Source organism: Salvelinus alpinus, chromosome 24, assembly GCF_045679555.1.
Source record: "Salvelinus alpinus chromosome 24, SLU_Salpinus.1, whole genome shotgun sequence".
Lineage (NCBI taxonomy): Eukaryota > Metazoa > Chordata > Actinopteri > Salmoniformes > Salmonidae > Salvelinus > Salvelinus alpinus.
In genome coordinates this window covers 34,609,822-34,634,583 of record NC_092109.1, presented here as the reverse complement: position 1 = coordinate 34,634,583, position 24,762 = coordinate 34,609,822, and the positions used below count along the sequence as shown (strand labels likewise).

Sequence of the window (24,762 nt, the reverse complement as noted above, 5' to 3'; positions counted from 1 at the left end):
AAGTTGTAGAGTTACTTTGACAACCCCAAAAAAGGTGACAGAAACAGTGACGCATGTGTCTCTCTGTACATTCAGTATTCGGCTCCACCCAACTGCTGATAACTTCAGCCACATCAACGCAGGTTTGACTCTGACAAGTCGTCGACTGCTCTGTCTTTTGGAGTGCGTTTGTACTCGCTAAATCCACAGATGAATAGCCTGTCGTAACATCTAAGACATTGCTTTACAACTATTAATTATATATTTTTTACATCTAGATCGATTGTTATCATGGAACGAAATAGTCGACTGTTGTTTTGAAGTAGCTAGCTACGACGACTTAATAGCAGCTAGCTCGCTAGCTAAGTCAAGATATTGGTAACTAGCTCCTATCTGAGGTTACGTTGTTTTTCCAAAGGAAAAAAAGGTTGCTACGTCTAACTAGCGAATAACAAAAAGAAAACTACGTTAGCTAGCTAGTCTAGCTAGCTAAAACTATTATTTAATTGGTTGGCTTTCTGTTATTCCTTTGGATGCGGAAGATGGCCCAGTCACCGGGTGCGGTGCAAGTGCCTGGGATGCAGGTAAGTGGAGGCCTCCAACTTTTTCTACAACGAAACCATTTAGCAACGAAACCATTTAGCTAACTTGCGGCTAGCTGTGAAGCTAGTTAGCAAACGTTAGCTAACTTTCAAGGCGTTGATAGTTAAGTGTAACTTTAGAACTAACGTTACATTTTGTAACTAGCTGTCTCAGTTGTTGGATTGCTAGATCGTTTGAGGGGCATTATGAAACAAACAAATCAAAGTCAGCTTGCTACCTTTATTAGCACTCAGGACCGCAGGTATTCAACGACAGTTCAGTGGAAGGAATGACAAATGTCTGACATTGTGTAACAGGTGAGCTAAATGACCTAACGTTAGCTTAGCTTGCGTGGACTATCTGCTTGCCTTGTTTAGTATCTAGTTAACGTTAGTTGTCTAGAGAAGAAGCACCAGAGATCTTTAGCTATATATTTTGAGGGTGGCGTTGGTCATCTTGGTAATCAAGGAAATGTTAGTTGGCTAATTGGTAGGTGACGTTTCATAAAGGCACAGGTGTTAACCTCTGGTCGCTTGAAATTATATTTTGTGTATTCCTTGCCTTGGCAAATTTATGTCATTGTTTAGGCGGCCATAAGGTCACCGTTCTCTAGATGTGTGACTTGAAATAGGCCTAAACCACTAGCTACAACTGCTGCTCTCCATTTACAGCCTGTAATCTGACATGGGTGAGAACCTTTCAGTGCAATAACGTTAGCGACATTATTTGGGTCCGTCTGTCATTGATGTGAACATCAGAGGGAAGATTGCTCCATGAGAAATTGTGTGTGTGTGTGTGGAGCTATAAGACTACAGTTGAAACTGGCGCAGCAGCATGTCAGGGTTCCATAGCCACAGGCAAAACAGTTGAAACTGGAGCAGCAACACGACCAGGTGGGACAGGGACGGCCAGGTAGTCCTGAGGCATGGCCCTAGGGCTCAGGTTCTCTGGGAGGGGGGAGCGATGGGAGAATTAGAGGGAGCATACTTAAGTTTACACAGGAGACCAGATAAGACCAGATAAATTCACCAGATAGGACAGACTGACCCTAGACCCCCAGCACATAGACTATTGCAGCATAGATACTGGAGGCTGAGACGGGGGTCAGGGCACACTGTGGCCCTGTGACTATACCCCCGGACAGGGCCTGCACTTTGCCAAAGCACAGCCCCCACACCAGCAAATTAATTCCTATCCAACTGTCTGTCTCCAGGGAGATCAGCAGCTCTGCTCACCCTTATGATTTCCTGTTGTTTTCTCATGTAGCCTGGTCATTAGGCCTACCCGGAGTCCAAAGTCTAACGCTAAATCAGGCCACAAGCCTTAATGTCTTGTGAAACTGGTATGATACTGCCAACTATGACCAGTAGCATTGGTCATGTTGAAGTGTTGTTCTGTAAGCTTGTAGAGGGTGTGGCCTGAGATGAAGTATTCCTTACCCTCTTGTCATCACCCTGGCTTCCTGTGGGTAACACCTGAGGTGGAGCTAGGCTAGTTGTCAACAGTGCAGGAAAATTGAAACGGCCCGACTGTTTGTGCACGTGTGTATGTTAGGCTAAATGTTTAGCATGCTGCATATTCTCTCCACAATGTGCATAGGGGCCTATTCTCTTCAGCTTTTAGTTTTGAATATAAAAAAAGTTGATGCGTGAGACAAGGGGGCAGCCATGATACAGCCTCCTATCGCTGCTCTGGCCCTCTGTGACGCCATGAGCCGGGCTCTGCTCACCCAGACACGGACACTGGTGCCATTCTAGGTAGTGCTGTCACACTGGAGCACCACACGCCCAAAGGTGTTGAAAGACAAGGAAGTCCTCTAGCCCTGCCTCTGTGCCAGGCAGTGCTATTAATAGTCAGGGCAGGGCGAGATCAAGGCTGATGCCTCTGACTTCTTCCACTCTCTATACAGATGAATAAATGCACTAAGTCTGCCTTCTGGAACTGGAACCTCATTCTTCCTGTCAGGTGAGGTAGAGGGGTCGTGATGGTGTCATGATGATATCAAAACACGTCTACTTCCCAGTGTTCTCAAGGCAGCACTCTCACCTATTCCCAGTGTTCTCAAGGCAGCACTCTCTCACCTATTCCCAGTGTTCTCAATGCAGCACTCTCACCTATTCCCAGTGTTCTCAAGGCAGCACTCTCTCACCTATTCCCAGTGTTCTCAAGGCAGCACTCTCTCACCTATTCCCAGTGTTCTCAAGGCAGCACTCTCTCACCTATTCCCAGTGTTCTCAAGGCAGCACTCTCTCACCTATTCCCAGTGTTCTCAAGGCAGCACTCTCTCACCTATTCCCAGTGTTCTCAAGGCAGCACTCTCTCACCTATTCCCAGTGTTCTCAAGGCAGCACTCTCTCACCTATTCCCAGTGTTCTCAAGGCAGCACTCTCTCACCTACTCCCAGTGTTCTCAAGGCAGCACTCTCTCACCTATTCCCAGTGTTCTCAAGGCAGCACTCTCTCACCTATTCCCAGTGTTCTCAAGGCAGCACTCTCTCACCTATTCCCAGTGTTCTCAAGGCAGCACTCTCTCACCTATTCCCAGTGTTCTCAAGGCAGCACTCTCTCACCTATTCCCAGTGTTCTCAAGGCAGCACTCTCAGATTTATGCAGATTTATATGTATTTTCCTAATTGGGTGTTTTTTAAAATAAAATAGTTGATCATCAGTTTTATGTAATGGCCTATCAATAAAATGTATTTTTTTGTACCTGATCCAACAGTATAAACTAGCTACATAACTTGTATGTCCTCGTCTCTTGACCTTCAGAACAGCCGAACGGACCCTGAGGAGCTGTTCACCAAGCTGGAGCGTATTGGGAAGGGCTCCTTTGGCGAGGTATTCAAGGGCATCGATAACCGCACCCAGAAGGTGGTGGCTATCAAGACCATAGACCTGGAGGAAGCTGAGGATGAGATGGAGGACATCCAGCAGGAGATCACCGTACTCAGCCAGTGTGACAGCCCCTACGTCACCAAGTACTACGGCTCCTACCTCAAGGTAACACACACTGCTTACTAGGAATTGATTGACAAATACCTGAACACAAGCATTTAACAAAGCGTAGGCCCCACAGACTCTAGCATACAGCTTGCTGTTGCTAGGTGGAATGTTGCCTCATACTTGGAGACCTCGGACAATATTACACTTACAGCTGGGAGTGTAAATCAGCTGCAATTCAACAGGAGGTGTTAACGTCTGTTCCTTCAAAATGATAATGGATCAGTCTGTACCATAGAAATACAGTGTCACTTATCAGAAGACCCCTCTTTTACTATTTTACCCGAATACCTGTATTTCTAGAAGAGGCAGATGTGACTTACCCCTGGTTAAATACACAATGGCCTTGAAATGTTACAATAACTCAGTGGAGGCTTTCATAAAAATATTTTTTTAAATAAAACAATTCTAAATATATTGTCACCAAATAACTGATTTAAAACACACTGTTGTACAATGGTCTACAGTAGCCTCAACAGCACTCTGTAGGGTAGCGCAATGGTGTAGCCAGAGGACAGTTATTTTACATCCTCCTCTGGGTACATAGACTTCAATATAAAACCTAGGAGGCTCATGGTTCTCACACCCTTCCATAGACTTACACAGTAATTATGACAACTTCCGGAGGACGTCCTCCAACCTATCAGAGCTCTTGCAGCATGAACTGACATGTTGTCCATCCAATCAAAGGATCAGAGAATTAATCTAGTACTGAAAGCATAAGCTACACCTAGCTACTGTAGCACTGCAGTGCATACAATTTGGTGAGTAGTAGACTCAGAGAGAGCGAGACAATAGTTTTTAACAAATTCCTTAAATTGAGGAGCAGCAGCCGTTTCATTTTCACACTGTGCTAGCTAATGCAGCAAATTTAGCCTACTCAACAAACAACCTGACTCAGAGGAATGATATTTGTTAGCTAGCTGGCTAATGCTATCCAACACTCCAACTTTTCCAAATCATTAAGTCCATATAAGCTTTCGGTTTTATAAATGTGTTGCCACCAGGGCCCGCTTGTGTAACTGCTTGTTGTACACTACTGCGTGATTGTACTCATAGATTAGATTGTGGGATTACTAACTTGTTAGTTCTAGTAGCTATTTTGACTATGACGGTGACAATGTAGGCTGTGTAGCGGTTATGGTATGAAGGTTTGGCTTATAGAGGTTTGTTCGCCTGGTCAGACAGCTGTTGTGTTGTGCAAAGGAAAAATGTGAGAGGAGAGCAGGTAGATGTGATGATGCTGTTTGTATGACTACTAGGAAAGTGAACTGTGTGTGATTGGGTGTATTCCACTAATTCTGTTGCAAAACATTTCTTGAATGGAATGAATGTATCCACCTGAATTTGTCCAAAATAAACTTGTTTGGACTAGTGATTACATTCTAGATCTGCTAAATGCAGGCAAGAGTGTGCAAGGCGGTATTGAATGTGCCAATGTCTGTCACCTTGATTACTCCAACTTGTGTCTCGGCCTATTTTTATAAACATTAATTTGTAGGCTAGGATGTAGCACCCTCGTGTATAGGCAGGCCTGGCATTTAGTGGGGTTTTTTGGAGGGGGGGGGGGGGAACAAGTGGATTTGGCCTTCTAGAGGTGCCCATCTGCTAGGGCACCAAGGCCATTAACAAAAAATAGCCAATTAATTTGATTTGAAAAATAGTAGTTATTCTGTTAAGAAAAGCATATGTAAATGTCCATAAATAATTAGCCTACATGTTGAAGTGTAGGTGATAGCCTGTGTTGGCTACAGCCTGTCATGTCCAGACCGATGCTTACGTGAGGGAGGCACCAGAAAATTTAGCCAGACTTTAAGGAGACTTTTAATTACATACAGTGCATTTGGAAAGTATTCAGATGCCTTCACTTTTTCCACATTTGTTACATTACAGCCTCTAAAATGGATGAAAAAAACCAAACTTTATCTATCTACACACAATTCCCCATAATGACAAAGCGAAAACAGGTTTTTAGAAATTGTTGCAAATGTATAATTGTTTTATTATTTACGTATGTATTCAGACCCTTTGCTATGAGACTTGAAATTGAGCTCAGGTGCATCCTTTTTCCATTGATCATCCTTGAGATGTTTCTACAGCTTGATTGGAGTCTGCCTGTGGTAAATTCAATTGATTGGACAGGCACACACCTGTCTATATAAGGGCCCAATGTTGACCGTGCATGTCAGAGGAATAACCAAGCCATGAGGTCGAAGGAATTGTCCGTAGAGCTCCGAGACAGGATTGTGTCAAGGCACAGATCTGGGGAAGGGTACCAAAAAATTTCTGCAGCATTGAAGGTCCCCAAGAACACAGTGGCCTCCATCGTTCTTAAAAGGAAGAAGTTTGAAACCACTAAGGCTCTTTCTAGAGGTGGCTGCCTGGCCAAACTGAGCAATCTGGGGAGAAGGGCCTTGGTCAGGAAGGTGACCAAGAACCCGATGGTCACTCTGACAGAGCTCCAGAGTTCCTCTGTGGAGATGGGCGAGCCTTCCAGAAGGACAACCTTCTCTGCAGCACTCCACCAATCAGGCTTTTTGGTAGAGTGGCCAGACTGAAGCCACTCCTCAGTAAAAGGCACATGACAGCCTGCTTGGAGTTGGTCAAAAGACACCTAAAGACTCTCAGACCCAGAGAAACAAGAGTCTCTGGTCTGATGAAACCAAGATTGAACTGGATCAGCCTCATTGCTTTTTAAAATGTTATTGTATTTTTTTTTATGTACAGTGGTTGTATTAATTAGGGATCTATCACATCTCACAACTGTCCCAATATTTGTTTCTCACACAAAGGACAAGCTGATCAATAGAACCTTTTTTGTGCTATGTGGGATAGTAGATTGACACAGGCTAGTGCTTTTTGCTGTTCTTTACTCATCTTGTTGGTTGACAGTCATGGGACAGTTTTTCTAACATCTTCAATATGCGTATCGGAAATCTAGAAGGACACGTGCCTTTGCATCCCTATTGTCTGGCTTCACTTGTCGCCTGCTTTGGCTTCACTTGTCGCCTGCTTTGGCTTCACTTGTCGCCTGCTTTGGCTTCACTTGTCGCCTGCTTTGGCTTCACTTGTCGCCTGCTTTGGCTTCACTTGTCGCCTGCTTTGGCTTCACTTGTCGCCTGCTTCGGAGTTGCAATGCCTGTGAGAAGAACTCAATCACGTGACTGGCATTGGCTAATAAGAAGTGAGATATCTAAGAGAGCCATGAGTGTTGCTTCGGAGCACAGCGATTGGCAGCTGGGAGAAGATAATTATAATTATTATATTCAGCCCAAGGGCATAACGGCCACTTTTTGATTTTATTTGTTGAGGGCATTACGGCGATGGCGGGAAATTTGATACTCATGTAGTACCCTAAACTTATCGATGTTACATTGAGCTGGGTGTATGGAAAATGAATGACAGTCATCCAACATACTGTAGTAGAATGCCATGCTCATCAAAAAGTAAATCGTCCTCCCTAATCTTAAACAGCACCGACCGCCACACCTGGATTTCTAGAAGAGGGAGATGTGACTCACCTCTGGTTAAATACACCAGGGCCTTGAAATGTTACAATACCTGTATTTCTAGGAGAGGAAGATGTGACTCACCCCTGTATGCTTCATTTTATAGCTAGAGGACTCCTGATATCTCCAGGAGTGATACGTATCTGTTGTTCAGTACTGTCTTTTTGATAGCTAGGGCCATTTACTTTAAGTGGTGCCTGTCTTCCCAGTAGCCTACTTGGTGTTTGAACTGCTGACTGCTCATGAATTGCAGATTGTTGACACGTGAATCAAGATCAAGGGGCAGGGCAATTTGTGACTTATTTTGTTAATCAGTGGCTGTATTGGAGGGGGAGTGGTTTCTTCTCCTCTACTTCAGTCTCCCCTGGTTTCTCAGCGGCAGCTGTAAGCGGCAGTCGTGTCAGTGGCGGTCTCATCTGCAAAACTAAGACCATCCTCAAAACAAAGATGGTTCTGCCGAGTAGTTTGAGGAAGGAACGTGAGGAAGTAACGTGAGGAAGGCGCCACACCACGCTCTCACTTGACTATCTTAGCTAGTTATTTTCTGATGACCTCATTTTGCTCTTTTGCAGCTTTGACAACTGTGTGTTTTCTATACCTGTTCACTCCTCTCCCTGTAGGCTTTACAGACGCTCCCCACCCCTTGACTGTAAACCTTCTAATTTAGTGTACTCCGCACAAAACCCATGTGGAATAAAGGGTCTCTGGCAGTGTTTGGAACTGCCGATCTGCGGTAAAGAACGCAGAGTTCATCTTGGCATATGCTGCCCTTCGGTCCATTGACTTTTTTGGCCCTGATGGAGACATGGATCACCCCAGAAAACACTGCTGCTCTCTCCATCTGACTCAGTTTTATCTCACAGTCCGAGAGCATCTGGTTGTTGCGGTGGTGGTGCATGGCTACTCATTTCTCCCTCTCACCTGTCCATCTCCTCATTTGAATTCCATACTGCCACTAACTTGTCTACTCAAGCTTAACATTGTCATCTCACCCACCAGTTGCCCCTGAGTTACTCAAGAAGCTTGACACCTTGATGAGCTAATTTCTTGACAACGGCTCACCGCTCTTTGTACTTAGCGACTTCAACCTCCCGACGTCTGCCTTCGACTAATTTATTTTTGAACTCACCCTTTCCAAATCACAAGGCAGGCAATACGCTAGAGGTTGTTCGCCTACTAATCTCACTGCAACCCCCTCCAGATATTTGATCCCTACTTTGTTTCCTTTTCTGTCTCCCTTTCCTCCAACTCTAACTACTCAACCCCTACCCAGATGGTCATCCGCCTTCGCAATCTACTTTCTCCTCTTATGTCCTATCATCTCTCCCTTCTGCTAAATCCTAATTTCCCTCCTGTCTCCTCATTCTGCCTCTTCAACCTTACTCTCTTCCTTTTCCGCATCCTATCACTTGCACTGTCCCCTTTCCTCCCAGCCAGCTCGGCACTGTGGCAGAATGACTCATTGCAAGCTTACAGGACTGCAGGCAGCTGAGTGAAAACGGAGGGAAACAAAACTTTTTGGAAGACCTATCATCATTTCACGCCTTTCTACCTTTTCTTCCTCTGTATCAGCTTCTGAAGCCGCTTTCTACCACTCTAAATTTCAAGCTTCTGCCTCTAACCCTAGGAAATTCTGTTCTACCTCCTCCCTCCTTCTGCGGGCAACTTTGTCAACCACTTTTAAAAAGTTGATGACATCCGCTCCTCATTCACCCAGTTTGAATATTTTCTATTACCACCAAGATCTGCACTGGTCCCACTCTCACACAGAACTACTCTACACCTTGACCTCTTTCTCCCCTCGCTCTCCAGATTAATTATTGCGTCTAGTGAGGTCTGCAGCCCGACAACCTGCCCGCTCGACCCCATCCTGCCTTCTCCAGACCATCTCAGGAGACCTTTTCCCATTCCTCATTAACTCATCCCTGACCACTGGCTGCATCCCCTCGCTCCCTTCCGGGAAACCAACTCGACACATCTGACGTCAAAAACTATAGACCTGTATCTCATTTTCTTTCCTGATTAACTTTCTCGTTATCTCTCTCAGAATGATCTTCTTGACCCTAACCAGTCAGGTTTCAAGACGGGTCATTCAACTGAGAATGCTCTCCGCGAAGGCTCTCCGCACCAAAGCTGACTCTCACTCCTCTGTTCTCATCCTCCTAGATCTAGTCGCTTCCTTTGACACCGTGAACCATCAGATCCTCGGCTCCACCCTCTTAGGGCTGGTTGTCTCAGGCACTGCACACTCTTGGATTGCATCCTACCTGGCAGGCTGCTTCTTCCATGTGACATGGAGAGGATCTGTGTCTGCACCATGTACTCACTACTGGTGTCCACCAGGGCTCGGTTCTAGGTCATCTGCTCTCTATACACCAAGTTACTCGGTTCCATCATATCCTCACATGGTCTCTCCTATCATTGTTGTGCCGATGACAGTCAACTACCCCCCCCCCCCCCCAACTGACACGCATTGCTGCGTGTCTGGCATATATCTCCGCTTGGATGTCGGCCAACCACAAGCTTAATCTCAGCAAGACAGACTTGCTCTTGTTGTTCCTCGGCCATGAGACGCTTGCGTTCAGTCTGCATGCTCAATGCTGCACATGCAACAATGTTGGTGAAAACGATCCTGTTTTTGCTTAATATAAATCCACTAATTACACTTCCTTTGTGTTTTTTACATCTGCAAACAGCAACAACAAAAAATCTTAGCAAGTTGTGCCTAAATCTTGTTAGCCAGCTAACTAGCGATTAGCATTAGACGCTATATAGCTAATAAAGGTACTGAGTCAGAGCAAAAGTAATTAGCTATACAGCCTATAATACCAGTGATGGTGTAGACCTAAATCAGCAAATCAGTTTGTGCAACAGTATCTTCTAAATCAGAAGAATACGCAAAGAATGAATGTATGTAGCCAAAGATTATAGGGTCCACTAGAAAACACTTGTCAACACTCTTCCCTGGCATTTTCATTCGTTGTCATGTCAAACAATGTATTCAAAGTGCCCACTATTATATTCTCTAACTATATAATTCGACATATCATTCTATTTCCATGATTCCAACAGTTGCTCTAAATCGCTAGTAAAATGGTGATTGCAACATTTGGTTAAAAATAAGGCTTAGGCCTTACCCATATCATGCAACCCTGTGTGGAAATTGAAATCACTTAGGATGTACAGTACCAGTCAAAAGTTTGGACACCTACTCATTCCAGGGTTTTTATTTTTTTTCTAAATTGTAGAATAATAGTGAAGACATCAAAACTATGAAATATCGCATGGAATCATGTAGTAACCAAAAAAGTGTTAAACAAATCAAAATATTTTTTATATTTGAGTAGCCACCCTCTGCCTTGACAGCTTTGCACACTCTTGGCATTCTCTCAACCAGCTTCAGGAGGTAGTCACCTGGAATGCATTTCAATTAACAGGTGTCCCTTAAGTTAATTTGTGGAATTTCTTTCCTTAATGCATTTGAGCCAATCAGTTGTGTTGTGACAAGGTAGTGGTGGTATACAGAAGATATCGCTATTTGGTAAAAGACCAAGTCCATTTTATGGCAAGAACAGCTCAAATAAGTAAAGAGAAATGAAAGTACATCAGTACTTTAAGATTTGAAGGTCAGTTAACCTGGAACATTTCAAGAACTTTGAACATTTCTTCAGGTTCAATCGCAAAAACCAAGCTCGATGATGAAACTGGCTCTCACGAGGACCGCCACAGTAAAGGAACACCCAGAGTTCATTAAAGTTACCAGCCTCAGAAATTGCAGCCCAAATAAATGCTTCAGAGTTCAAGTAACAGACACATCTCGACATCAACTGTTCAGAGGAGACTGTGTGAATCAGGCCTTCGTGGTCGAATTTCTGCAAATAAACCACTACTAAAGGACACCAATAAGAAGACTTGCTTGGGCCAAGAAACATGAGCAATGGACATTAGACTGGTGGAAATCTGTCCTTTTGGTCTGAGTCCAAATGTGAGATTTTTGGTTCCAACCGCTGTGTCTTTGAGAGACACGGAGTAGGTGAACGGATTATCTCTGCATGTGTGGTTCCTACTGTGAAGCATGGAGGTGTGATGGTGTGGGGGTGCTTTGCTGGTGACACTGTCAGTGATTTATTTAGAATTGAAGATGCACTTAACTAGCATGGGTACCACAGCATTCTGCAGCGATACGCCATCCCATCTGGTTTGCGCTTAGCGAGACTAGCTTTTTTCCCCCAACAGGACAATGACCCAAAACACACCTTCAGGCTGTATAAGGGCTATTTGACCAAAGAGTGGTTTTGTGCTGCATCAGATGACTTGTGCATCAGACACAATCACCCGACCTCAACCTTATTGAGATGGTTTGGGATGAGTGAAGGAAAAGCAGCCAACAAGTGCTTGGCATTTGACGACACGCAGACAACACCATTCTGTATACTTCTTGCCCATCTTTGGACACTGTGTTAACAACCCTCCAGACGAGCTTCAATGCCATACAACTCTCCTTCCGTGGCCTCCAACTGCTCTTAAATACAAGTAAAACTAAATGCATGCTATTCAACCGATCGCTGCCTGCACCTGCCCGCCCAGCATCACTACTCTGGATGGTTCTGACTTAGAATATGTGGACAACTACAAATTCTTAGGTGGCATGTTAGACTGTAAACTCTCCTTCCAGACTCACATTAAACATCTCCATTCCAAAGTTAAATCTAGAACTGGCTTCCTATTTCACAACAAAGCATCCTTCACTCATGCTGCCAAACATACCTTCGTAAAACCATCCTACCGATCCTCGACTTCGGCGATGTCATTCACAAAATAGCCTCCAATACCCTACTCAATAAATTGGATGCAGTCTATCACAGTGCCATCCGTTTTGTCACCAAAGCCCCATATACTACCCACCACTGCGACCTGTACGCTCTCGTTGGCTGGCCCTCGCTTCATACTCGTCGCCAAATCCACTGGTTCCAGGTCATCTACAAGACCCTGCTAGGTAAAGTCCCCCCTTATCTCAGCTCGCTGGTCACCATAGCAGCACCCACCTGTAGCACGCGCTCCAGCAGGTATATCTCTCTGGTCACCCCCAAAACCAATTCCTCCTTTGGCCGCCTCTCCTTCCAGTTCTCTACTGCCAATGACTGGAACGAACTACAAAAATCTCAAACTGGAAACACTTATCTCCTTCACTAGCTTTAAGCACCAGCTGTCAGAGCAGCTCACAGATCACTGCACCTGTACATAGCCCATCTATAATTTAGCCCAAACAACTACCTCTTCCCCTAGTGTATTTATTTATTTTGCTCCTTTGCACCCCATTATTTATATTTCTGCTTTGCACATTCTTCCACTGCAAATCTACCATTCCAGTGTTTTACTTGCTATATTGTATTTTTCTTCGCCACCATGGCCTTTTTTTGTCTTTACTTCCCTTATCTCACCTCATTTGCTCACATTGTGTATATAGACTTATTTTTCTACTGTATTATTGACTGTATGTTTGTTTTACTCCATGTGTAACTCTGTGTTGTTGTATGTGTCGAACTGCTTTGCTTAATCTTGGCCAGGTCGCAATTGTAAATGAGAACTTGTTCTCAACTTGCCTACCTCGTTAAATAAAGGTAAAATAAATATGTGTGAACTCCTTCAAGACTGTTGGAAAAGCATTCCAGGTGAAGCTGGTTGAGGGAATGCAGAGTGTGCAAATCAGTCAAGGCAAAGGGTGGTTACTTTGAAGAATCTCAAAGAAAAAAATAAAAAAAAATTGTATATTTTTGGGGGGGTAACTACATGATTCCATATGTGTTATGTAATAGTTTTGATGTCTTCACTATTATTCTACAATGTAAAAAATAGTAAAAATAAAGTCCAAAGTTGATTGGTACTGTTTATACGGAGACTGTTTGGTGCAAAAAATATGGGGTTAAATGCATGTTGGAAAATAAACAAATGTTTCCCGATCTTTCAGATTTAGGACAGACACTTCAGAACAAACTTCCTTTTCATAATTTTTGGGAGGGGGTTTTATCAGTTCCATGGCAGGGATTCTGGGCTTCGGTAGAGGGCATTGGTGAGGTTGCCACAGGTTATTTCTATTTGCACGTTAAATAATAACATCCCCAAGCCACTAATTCCTACGATTTAATGGTGTTAAATAACACTGAATCAATCCAATTTATTTATGAATCCCTTCTTACATCAGCTGATATAAAAGTGCTGTACAGAAACCCAGCCTAAAACCCCAAACAGCAAGCAATGCAGGTGTAGAAGCACGGTGGCTAGGAAAAACTCCCTAGAAAGGCCAGAACCTAGGAAGAAACCTAGAGGAACCAGGCTATGAGGGGTGGCCAGTCCTCTTGCTGTGGCGATTATAACAGAACATGGCCAAGATGTTAAAATGTTCATAGATGACCAGCAGGGTCAAATAATAATAATCATCATAGTGGTTGTCGAGGGCGCAACTGGTCAGCATCTCAGGAGTAAATGTCCGTTGGCATTTCATAGCCGATCATTCAGAGTATCTCTACCGCTCCTGCTGTCTCAAGAGAGTTGAAAACAGCAGGTCTGGGACAGGTTGGGTGTCTGGTGAACAGGTCAGGGTTCCATAGCCGCAGGCAGAACAGTTTGAAACTGGAGCAGCAGCACGACCAGGTGGACTGGGGACAGCAAGGAGTCATCAGGCCAGGTAGTCCTGAGGCATGGTCCTAGGGTTCATGTCCTCCGAGAATGAGAGAGAGAGAATTAGAGAGCATACTTAAATTCACACAGGGCACCGGATAAGACAGGAGAAATACTCCAGATATAACCGACTGACACTAGCCCCCCGACACACAAATTGCATTATAAATACTGGAGGCTGAGACAGGAGGGGTTGGAGACACTGTGACCCAGTCCGACGATACCCCCGGACAGGGCCAAACAGTCAGGATATAATCCCACCCACTTTGCCAAAGCACAGCCCCTAGAGGGATATCTTCAACCACCAACTTACTATCCTGAGACATGGCTGAGTATAGCCCACGAAGATCTCCTCCCCCACGGCACAACCCAAGGGGGGGCGCCAACCAGGACAGGAAGATCACGTCAGTGACTCAACCCACAAGTGACGCACCCCTCCTAGGGATGGGATGGCATGGAAGAGCACCAGTAAGCCAGTGACTCAGCACTTGTAATAGGGTTAGAGGCAGAGAATCCCAGTGGCGAGAGGGGAACCGGCCAGGCAGAGACAGCAAGGGCGGTTCGTTCCTCCAGCGCCTTTCCGTTCACCTTCACACCCCTCGGCCAGACTACACTCAATCATGGGACCTACTGAAGAGATGAGTCTTCAATAAAGACTTAAAAGGTCGAGACCGAGTCTGCGTCTCTCACATGAATGAGCAGACCATTCCATAAAAATGGAGCTCTATAGGAGAAAGCCCTGCCTCCAGCTGTTTGCTTAGAAATTCAACGGACAGTAAGGTGGCCTGCGTCTTGTGACCGTAGCGTACGTGTAGGTATGTACTGCAGGACCAAATCGGGAAGATGGGTAGGAGCAAGCCCATGTAATGCTTTGTAGGTTAGCAGTAAAAGCTTGAAATCAGGCCTTGCCTTAACAGGAAACGAGTGTAGAGAGGCTAGCACTGGAGTAATATGATCAAATTTTGGGGTTCTAGTCAAGATTCTAGCAGCCGTGTTTAGCACTAACTGAAGTTTATTTAGTGCTTTATCCAGGTAGCCCGGAAAGTAGTACATTGCAGTAGTCTGACCTAGAAGTGACAAAAGAAAGCATGGATACATTTTTCTGCATCATTTTTGGACATTTCTAATTTTTTCCTATGTTACGTAGATGGAAAAAAGCGGTCCTCGAAACAGTCATGATTTGTTCGTCAAAAGAGCGATCAGGGTCCAGAGTAACGACGAGGTCCTTAACCTGTCTGGCCCTGGGGTTCCGCTAGCGGAACTCCTCCCACATTCCACTGAAAAGGCAGAGCGTGAAATTCATTTTTTGGGGGAGAAATATTTAACTTTCACACATTAACAAGTCCAATACAGCAAATGAAAGATACACATCTTGTGAATCCAGCCAACATGTCCGATTTTTAAAATGTTTTACAGCGAAAACACCACGTATATTTATGTTAGCTCACCACCAAATACAAAAAAGGACAGACATTTTTCACAGCACAGGTAGCATGCACAAAACCAACATAACTAACCAAGATCCAACCAAACTAACCAAGAAACAACTTCATCAGATGACAGTCCTATAACATGTTACACAATAAATCTATGTTTTGTTTGAAAAATTTGCATATTTGAGGTATAAATCAGTTTTACATTGCAGCTACCATCACAGCTACCATCAAAAATAGCACCGAAGCAGCCAGAGTAATTATAGAGACCAACGTGAAATACCTAAATACTCGTCATAAAACATTTCTGAAAAATCGATGGTGTACAGCAAATTAAAGACAAACATCTTGTGAATCCAGCCAATATTTCCGATTTTTTTTTAAAGTGTTTTACAGCGAAAACACACTATAGCATTATATTAGCTTACTACAATAGCCTACCACACTACCGCATTCATTCATCAAGGCACGTTAGCGATAGCAATAGGCACGTTAGCGATAGCGAATAAACCAGCAAAAGATATATAATTTTTGACTAACCTTGATAAGCTTCATCAGATGACAGTCCTATAACATCAGGTTATACATACACTTATGTTTTGTTCGAAAATGTGCATATTTAGAGCTGAAATCAGTGGTTATACATTGTGCTAACGTAGCATCTTTTTCCCAGAATGTGCGGATATTTTTCTAAAACTCACCTATTCTGACCAAATAACTATTCATAAACATGACTAAAAAATACATGTTGTATAGGAAATGATAGATACACTAGTTCTTAATGCAATCGCCGTGTTAGAATTCTAAAAATAACTTCATTACGACATCCAGCTTATGTTATAGCGAGAGCGTGCCCAAAATCTGGGCGCTAACTACTAGTACACATGTTCGACAGATATATGAAATAGCATCATAAAATGGGTCCTACTTTTGATGATCTTCCATCAGAATGTTGTACAAGGGGTCCTTTGTCCAGAACAATCGTTGTTTGGATTTAGAATGTCCTCTTCTCCAGTCAATTAGCACGGAAAGCTAGCAAAGTGGCGCGAAGCTCTCCTTCCTGAACATACGCAAAGCAACACGCCTAACGTCCCGAAAAAAATTCAATAATCTAATAAAACTATATTGAAAAAACATACTTTACGATGATATTGTCACATGTATCAAATAAAATCAAAGCCAGAGATATTAGTCGTCTATAACGACAGCTTTACAGAAGGCAATACCAGGTCACTTCTCGCGCGTTCCAGAAAACAGGAAATTGGGGTCACGTCATGCCAAGAGCTTTTATTCGACCTCAGATGTTATACACTCCATTTCTTCTCTCACTGCCTGTTGACATCTAGTGGAAGGCGTATGAAGTGCATGTATACTAATAAATATCAAGGACATTTATAGGCAGGCCCTAGAACAGAGCATCGATTTCAGATTTTCCACTTCCTGTCAGGAAGTTTGCTGCAAAATGAGTTCTGTTTTACTCACAGATATAATTCAAACGGTTTTAGAAACTAGAGAGAGTTTTCTATCCAATAGTAATAATAATATGCATATTGTACGAGCAAGAATAGAGTACGAGGCCGTTTAAATTGGGCACGATTTCCCCCCAAAGTGAAAATAGCGCCCTCTGTCCTCAACAGGTTAACAGTTTTATTTGAGACGCCTGTACAACCATCAATATTCATTGTCAGATTCAACAGATGCTTGTTTCTTGGGACCTAGAACAAGCATCTCTGTTTTGTCTGAGTTTAAAAGTAGAACATTTGCCGCCTTCCTCTTCCTTATGTCTGAAACACAGACTTCCAGGGGGGGCAATTTTGGAGCTTCACCATGTTTCATCGAAATATACAGCTGTGTCATCCGCATAGCAGTGATAGTTAACATTGTTTCCAAATGACGTCACCAAGAGGTGAAAACAATAGTGGTCCTAAAACGGAGCCTTGAGGAACACTGACAAATCAACTGTAAATTTCGGAGGACAAACCATCCACAGAGACAAACTGATATCTTTCTGACAGATAAGATCTAAACCAGGCCAGAACTTGTCCATGTAGACCAATTTCGGTTTCCAATCTCTCCAAAAGAATGTGGTGATTTAATGGTATCAAAAGCAGCACTAAGGTCTAGGAGCATGAGGACAGATGCAGAGCCTCGGTCTGACGCCATTAAAATGTAATTTACCACCTTCACAAGTGCAGTCAGTGCTATGATGGGGTCTAAAACCAGACTGAAACGTTTCGTATACATTGTCTTCAGAAAGGCAGTGAGTTGCTGCGAAACAGCTTTTTCTAACATTTTTGAGAGGAATGGGGGATTCGATATAGGCCAATAGTTTTTTTTATATTTTCTGGGTCAAGGTTTGGCTTTTTCAAGAGAGGCTTTATTACTGCCACTTTTTGTGGATAGGGAGCCGTTTGTGTTCAACATAAGGGCCAAGCACAGGAAGCAGCTCTTTCAGTAGTTTAGTTGGAATAGGGTCCAGTATGCAGCTTGAAGGTTTAGAGGCCAGGACTATTTTCATCAATGTGTCAAGAGATATAGTACTAAAAAACCTGAGTGTCTCCCTTGATCCTAGGTCCTGGCAGAGTTGTGCAGACTCAGGACAACTGAGCTTTGGAGGAATACGCAGATTTAAAGAGGAGTCCGTAATTTGCTTTCTAATGATCTTTTCGTCAAAGAAGTACATTCATTTATCACTGCCGAAGTGAAAGCCATCCTCTCTTGGGGAATGCTGCTTTTTAGTTAGCTTTGCGACGGTATCAAAAATAAATTTCGGATTGTTCTTATTTTCCTCAATTAAGTTGGAAAAATAGGATGATCGAACAGCAGTGAGTGCTCTATGATAGTACCGTGCAGTATCTTTCCAAGCTAGTCGGAAGACTTCTAGTTTGGTGAACTATTTTGTTATAGCAAAGTTGGTAGCAACATGAAAATCTGTTGCAGCTCAAGTCGACTACGAATCCCGCAATGCTTTTTCTGGGCTGACTGGCTAGCTAACGTAGCTACACACAATACCATAGTTAATATCAGCATGTGAAGTAGCTAGCTAGATAAACTGCACTAGTAATTTAGGAGTCATCTCAGAGTTCAACTTGCAGTTCGTGTCTGCCCAGAGCTTCATGTGTATATACAGTCATTGGTGCAGAGTATGTTGCTATGGCAACTGCATCCCTTTTCCCACGTTTCCCATAGACACACAGGGTTCATTGATACATGGTACTTGGAAGGAGAAACTGAGTTGAATCATTTGGTACAATGTTTAGGTTGAGCACATCTAAACAAAATATATATTTAGTCAGGTCGTAAACGGGTGGATGTGTTCGAGACAGTATGCCCATACCATCTAAGTTATTGGCTAATATGGCGATCTGGAATGCAGGTAATTGTTTTAAACGTTGTGATATGGGATACAACACTATGTCCAGTGATGAGTATCATATGGCTATGACACGTTCCTATACAATATCCTGATTTTCAGACTGATCACTTAGCGGCAGGTAGCCTAGTGGTTAGAGCGTTGGACTAGTAACCGAAAGGTTGCAAGATCGAATCCCCGAGCTGACAAGGTAAAAATCTGTCATTCTGCCCCTGAACAAGGCACTTAAACCACTGTTCCTAAGCCGTCATTGAAAATAAGAATTTGTTCTTAACTGACTTGCCTAGTTAAATAAAGGTAAAATAAAAAATATATAATGGGCATTTTTAGTTTACCAACTGATAAGCTTTCACCAAATTGACAGAAGTTTCCTGGTTTTTATTTCTGGGGGTGGTTTATCCCTTTAAGTCATTTTATGTTTATTGAATAGAGAGGTAGAGATGGCGTGGGCTGGATTCAAACCCATACTGCAGCGGTACATTGTGTACCAGAGGCAACTGCCTAGACCTCTAGACCATCCTAAGCCACGTAAGACATTCTGCATGGAACAACGTGTTTACAGACGTGTATCCCCTAGAACAGGTTGATATTAGAATGTCTAATGAGTCTCTCTCTCTGTACAGGGCAGTAAACTATGGATCATTATGGAGTACCTTGGTGGTGGCTCAGCTCTGGACCTGGTAAGAGATACAATATGTCAACATGTACAATGTATGTTGGTGGATTTGTCTACTGGGTGTGTTCACTGTGTTTTGTGTGTAGCTGCGAGCAGGGCCCTTTGATGAGTTCCAGATTGCCACCATGCTGAAGGAGATCTTGAAGGGCCTGGACTACCTCCACTCCGAGAGGAAGATCCACAGAGATATCAAAGGTGCGTGTCATCACGTCCAGCGTGTAGGATATCTCGGACAGAGGCGAGCTGCAGCAGTACAGGGTTAAAGCTGCCTTGTCCGTTTTCCATATTGAAACAACAAAGATATTACTTAAAACAATGAACATGTCCCCCCCCCCTCCATCAGACATCATTGCACGATAGAACAGCAGAATGTCCACATATTTTGACCACGATTCAGAATCGAACTGCCCAGTTTAAAAACCCATAAGATGCACCTGTGGCGAAGTTTCACCTAATCCTGGATCTCAGCTTTAATATATCAGGTTGTCTCACCTTTTGTGCCAGTAGTGTGTTGTGTATTAATGTCAGTAATTGCTGTTGACATCATGACTGTGTGTGGTTTGGCAGCGGCCAACGTTCTTCTGTCAGAGTGTGGCGAGGTGAAACTGGCAGACTTTGGTGTGGCGGGCCAGCTGACAGACACCCAGATCAAGCGGGAGACGTTTGTGGGAACGCCCTTCTGGATGGCCCCCGAGGTCATCCAACAGTCTGCCTACGACCACAAGGTTACCAGCTTTCTGTTCTGTCTTTAGTTTCTTCCTAAATAGTGTCCTACAGATATAAATGATTCATACAGACATCGACTTGGAGACATTAACGCAGCTGTAAGCTCATAAAGGAATGATAATGCACTAAGCTAACTATTGGTTATACTATTAGGGGAAATAGATTGGGGTCATCGTGAGAGGCTGGGACTGCTTATCCAGGGGACGAGAGAAGAATGGGCTTGTGTTTAGTGGAAGACACTTAAGTTGAACTCAGTACTTTTCTACAACATAATGATGCTGCCAAATACTGCATTCTTACTCCCACATAATGACTACCTAACACACACTCCCTCCTCCAGGCTGATATCTGGTCTCTGGGCATCACTGCCATCGAGCTGGCCAAGGGTGAGCCTCCCAACTCAGACATGCACCCCATGCGGGTCCTCTTCCTCATACCAAAGAACACCCCGCCCACACTCAGCGGAGATTTCTCCAAGACCTTCAAAGATTTTATAGACTCCTGCCTCAACAAAGACCCTTCATTTGTAAGTAAAACGCCCCAGCTCCCACCCCATTTTGCGTTATTGAGTGGTATTCCATTTGGTTGTTCTTGGTAAGCCTGCCTTTAATTGTGGGCTGATTGTCCCTCTGTATAGAGGCCAACAGCTAAGGAGCTTCTGAAGCACAAGTTCATAGTGAAGAATGCCAAGAGGACGTCCTACCTCACTGAGCTGATAGACCGGTTGAAACGCTGGAAGGCCGAGGGACACAGTGATGGAGACTCCAGCTCTGATGACTCTGACTCGTGAGTAGAGAAGGCTCTAAACAATGTAGCACTGACTGACAGTTGGTAAAAATGTGATCGAAGACCCTGTCTGAACTAGAGTAAAATTAAACCTGTAGATGATCTTTCCTACTGTCTGTGTGTGTGTGTGTGTGTGTGTGTGTGTGTGTGTGTGTGTGTGTGTGTGTGTGTGTGTGTGTGTGTGTGTGTGTGTGTGTGTGTGTGTGTCGGTATGTTTCCAGGGAGTCCAGTAACAAGGAGAACAACTCCTCCCAGCCAGGCTGGTCCTTTACTACAGTTCGCAAGAAGAAAGACCCTAAGAAGGTGTCCAATGGAACGGTGAGTTTGCCTCTGTGGGAGGATTAGGAGGAGAATGTTGTGTGTCTATAATCTTCACCTCTGCTCTCCATTTGATGACAGGACCAAGACCTCCTGAAGAAATCTACCAGCTTGACCACACTGATTGCCCCAGTATTCACTGAGGTAGGGAAGGGTGAACTCTACATCCGCACTCTTTTTTAAGTTGTAACGATGAGTAAATCCTCTATTGTTGTCTGTTTCCACCCCTCCTAGCTGAAGCTGCAGCGCAGGGATGGAGAGATGAAGGGAGTGATGGAGGACTTGGAGAAAAGCATCCACCTGGCTGAGGACATCTGCCCCGGAGTCACAGACAAGATGGTCAACCGCATCGTCGACAAGTTCCAGAGGTGAGTTAGGGGACAGGAGGTGAGTTAGGGGACAGGAGGTGAGTTAGGGGACAGGAGGTGAGTTAGGGGACAGGAGGTGAGTTAGGGGACAGGAGGTGAGTTAGGGGACAGGAGGTGAGTTAGGGGACAGGAGGTGAGTTAGGGGACAGGAGGTGAGTTAGGGGACAGGAGGGGTGCGGCCATTGCAGAATAGTGCCATAGACTAGGAGTGGTTGGGAGCTGTGGAGATGACATGTTATAACTTGGAGCAGGTGGCCTTCAACTGTGTTCTTCCTGTGAACTTTCCCATCAGATTGTCTGTCAGTTAGTGGCATGTGGAGGGCAGGTTTAGACGCTTGATGAGGACCACGCCTCCAGAGTGCATCATCAGCCTCTATGCCTTTTCCCATCATCCCCCATTCCTTTTCCCATCATCCTCCATGCCTCTCCTCTGATCAGCTCCCCCAGGACCAATGGATGCAGGGAAAGAGGGAGGACTCCTGCTGTGCACACTCACTGATCTTATAACCAAAAGGATATTTTTTAAATGTATATTTGTTGAAATATGTTTTGTTATGCTATTTTATTTAATCCCTTTAAAAGTAGGCTCAAGCTAGTGCCCAAAGCAGAGCCTGTTACTGTTATGGTAGTCAATAGTATTTTAGTTTTGTACTATTTTACGTCTGAGACAAAAAGAAAAACTCTAAGGTTGCAACATCAATCTTCTGCTGAGTATAAGACATAGCTACTTAAAGATATTTGAATGTATTTTTTACTGCTACTAAAGATGTTTAAGTAGCTATATTTTAGATGTTCAGTGTACTGCACTTGTTTCTGATGTCTGGCTTACCATCTTCATCATGTCACTTGTAGCATTTAGAAACCTGCTGTTTGGAGAACTGCATATCTAGTCAAACCACAGGAGTTCAGTACCTCTCTGCTGAGAGCAAGCCATGGTGTTGAGGAAAGACTCATACCAGTGAATGTCCATAGAATCAAATCTTCTGTTTGTGACAATTTGGAAAGGGGTCACTTGTTTGGGCATTGGGGAAAGATTGTATAGGAAATAGGTGGAGGACTTTGCTGCGCAAAAAATGTATCACGCCCTCTCATTCCAAAAGATACAAATCATATCTATCTTATGGGATCTTAGCTCTGTAAGGGGCAATCCTATTGGTACCTTCGGAGATCTGCTTCTGAAGGAAATATGCACTGCACACACTTTGAAGGGGGTGGAGCTTTTTCTAAATATGCTTGCTAGTTATTTCCCTGTTTCAGACTAGATCTCAAGGGAGACGGGGTACTTTTCTGTCTTAAAGACAATATACTCTCCCTCTACCAAATAATACTTGACGAGTGCTCAAGTGAAATGGCAATGTCGGTATTGTGGACGTGTAATGTTTGAAACATTGGTATGAGTCCTTGAGTACTCTACTAGGGAGTCGTGTATCTTTGAACAAATCCCAAATAAAGACTTTATTGGGAATTTTATCAGCCAAGCTCAAATGCATACAAAAGGGTGCCATCTTTGGTGTGGTGATGACACTGCCCCTTTTGGTGGAAGTATGCCAACTTTAACATCCAACAGTGCCTAAAACTTAAGAATTGTAGTGATATTCTCTATTTAAACTTAAGAATTGCAGTGATATTCTCTATTTAATTGTGGTCATGTATCATCAAATGCATTAAATGGTAATAATACATTTTGCCAGAGTGTTTCAAGTTTTTAAAAGCAATAAGGTATTTGATCATTGCATATTTTTATATTTCCTCAAATGACATGCAGATGGCAAAACTACGATTTTTTTGTTTTGTTTATATATTTCTGTATCTTAACTTTATAATGGAAACCGTGTTGACTTAGCTTTACAGGAAGCTGTCAAATGTATATATTGGATAGTCTTTGCTTCAATCGTTAAATTCATTTTGGTTTGGTCTTAAAAAATAAATATTTAAATTATGAATTCCTGTGTTTTATTGATGTAATACCCTTGTTAAAACCAAGTAAGTTTAATTGTTATAATTAATTGGTTTTAGATTTAAAAGGTGATCGAATTGCTCCTGAATTGTAATGTCGTTAATGCATTTCTTTTGAATAAATATTTATTTAATGTACATGTGAATAGGTTGATTTTAAGTTTTGACCTATAAGGTAGTTTGTTAACCAGGTCAACTCTCCCATTGGCCACAGCTTAACAGGATGCCTGGGAAAGAGAAGTTGAAGAAAGATGGAGAGATATCAGTGTTGGTGAAGAAAACTATGAAAGAAGACTAAAAATAGAACAAAACCCATATCTGAGTTTTGAAGGGTAATAGTGATTTTATTGTATAGGAGAGTATTATTTTGTTAAAGACTTCGTAGAGACTGAAGCTACTGTCTCACATCGTGGATGTATTTGACAGCTCGAAGTTAGCCTAGCATCGTGCGAGACTTGGAGAGAATTGCTTGTGGAAGATTAAAGACTTGTTTCCATGGGATATCTGTTGCTGCTAAGGAGTACTGTCTGCATTGATAGCTGTGGATCTTGAGGACACCTGCACGGAACTGCTTTCCTTCGCTGAGGAAATATCTACAAGTAATATAACCACAACAGTGGGATGCTTCGGGACTTCATGTATGTCGTTTTTGTATTTTTATTTTTTTTTAGCTCCAACGCGCGCCAACGGGTTTAAGCAAGCTTGCCAGTAATTTGGACGTGGGTTGTGAGAAATCATTCGTTTATTTTTTATTTATTTTGATGTGGTACATGTACTATGTCTGTTTACAATAAGGATTCTTATTGGAGATGTCCTCACCTAATATCCCATGCTGTTGCATCAATGTCTTTGACATTCAACAGCTATGGTGGACAAGTCTAGTATTCACATTTGTATCTGTAGACAGTACACTTTTCCTGTGCAGCTAAGTAATTCACAAAAATAAGTCATTTTTTCTTCCACAATCCTTGCAGTTTTTGGAACCAACGTCTATGCGGAAACTCTCAGGAATTATTCCAACAGTTTGATTCCATAACAGGCTGTTGGTGAGGTTAGACCTGTACAGGGGCTATCCAAATCCTGTGCTGAGATGGTGAGAGTCAGGGAAGCAGAGCTATTTAGCTTTCATCCCAGTACTCCTCATCCTATGTGCTACAACATGGAATTGTTGCAAATTATACCATTTGTTCATGTCAATTCTTTTCCCCAAAATGTTATGTCTGACAGGGTTTCTTCAAGGCGTCCTTCAGTTTGGAGTGTCTTTCATGTCATCTTCAGATGTGACCACAACGTTCACAGCCTGTTAGAACAACTCACAAAAACCCTTAGATTTAATGGGTCAAGACCTCCCATTGTGGCCACATGCCCCCCCCAACTGC

At 43.3% G+C, this 24,762-nt stretch overlaps 1 protein-coding gene across 2 annotated transcripts; it reads left to right on the top strand.

Annotated features, from left to right (window-relative positions):
- The first annotated feature begins 97 nt into the window (after positions 1–97).
- LOC139552708 (serine/threonine-protein kinase 26-like) lies at positions 98–23,370 on the top strand. Of its 2 annotated transcripts, none has more exons than XM_071364712.1 (11): positions 98–563; positions 3,330–3,560; positions 19,177–19,233; positions 19,316–19,424; positions 19,797–19,954; positions 20,296–20,481; positions 20,593–20,741; positions 20,963–21,059; positions 21,141–21,203; positions 21,294–21,427; positions 21,720–23,370. In XM_071364712.1, exons 1-11 carry the CDS (start codon positions 513–515, stop codon positions 21,733–21,735), a joined length of 1,251 nt encoding a protein of 416 aa, XP_071220813.1. In that variant the 5' UTR covers positions 98–512; the 3' UTR covers positions 21,736–23,370. The 2 variants fall into 2 exon arrangements, with proteins under 2 accessions (XP_071220813.1, XP_071220814.1); XM_071364713.1 differs by having other exon boundaries at positions 365–563; positions 21,866–22,067.
- The last annotated feature ends 1,392 nt before the right edge of the window (positions 23,371–24,762 follow it).

Bases quoted from the DNA above. Each gene is read 5' to 3' on its own strand.
- LOC139552708 (XM_071364713.1), top strand. From the start codon at position 513: ATGCGGAAGATGGCCCAGTCACCGGGTGCGGTGCAAGTGCCTGGGATG. The intron at 21,204-21,293 runs GTAGGGAAGGGT...CACCCCTCCTAG, and splicing joins TTGCCCCAGTATTCACTGAG to CTGAAGCTGCAGCGCAGGGA. The intron at 21,428-21,865 runs GTGAGTTAGGGG...TCCTCTGATCAG, and splicing joins ATCGTCGACAAGTTCCAGAG to CTCCCCCAGGACCAATGGAT.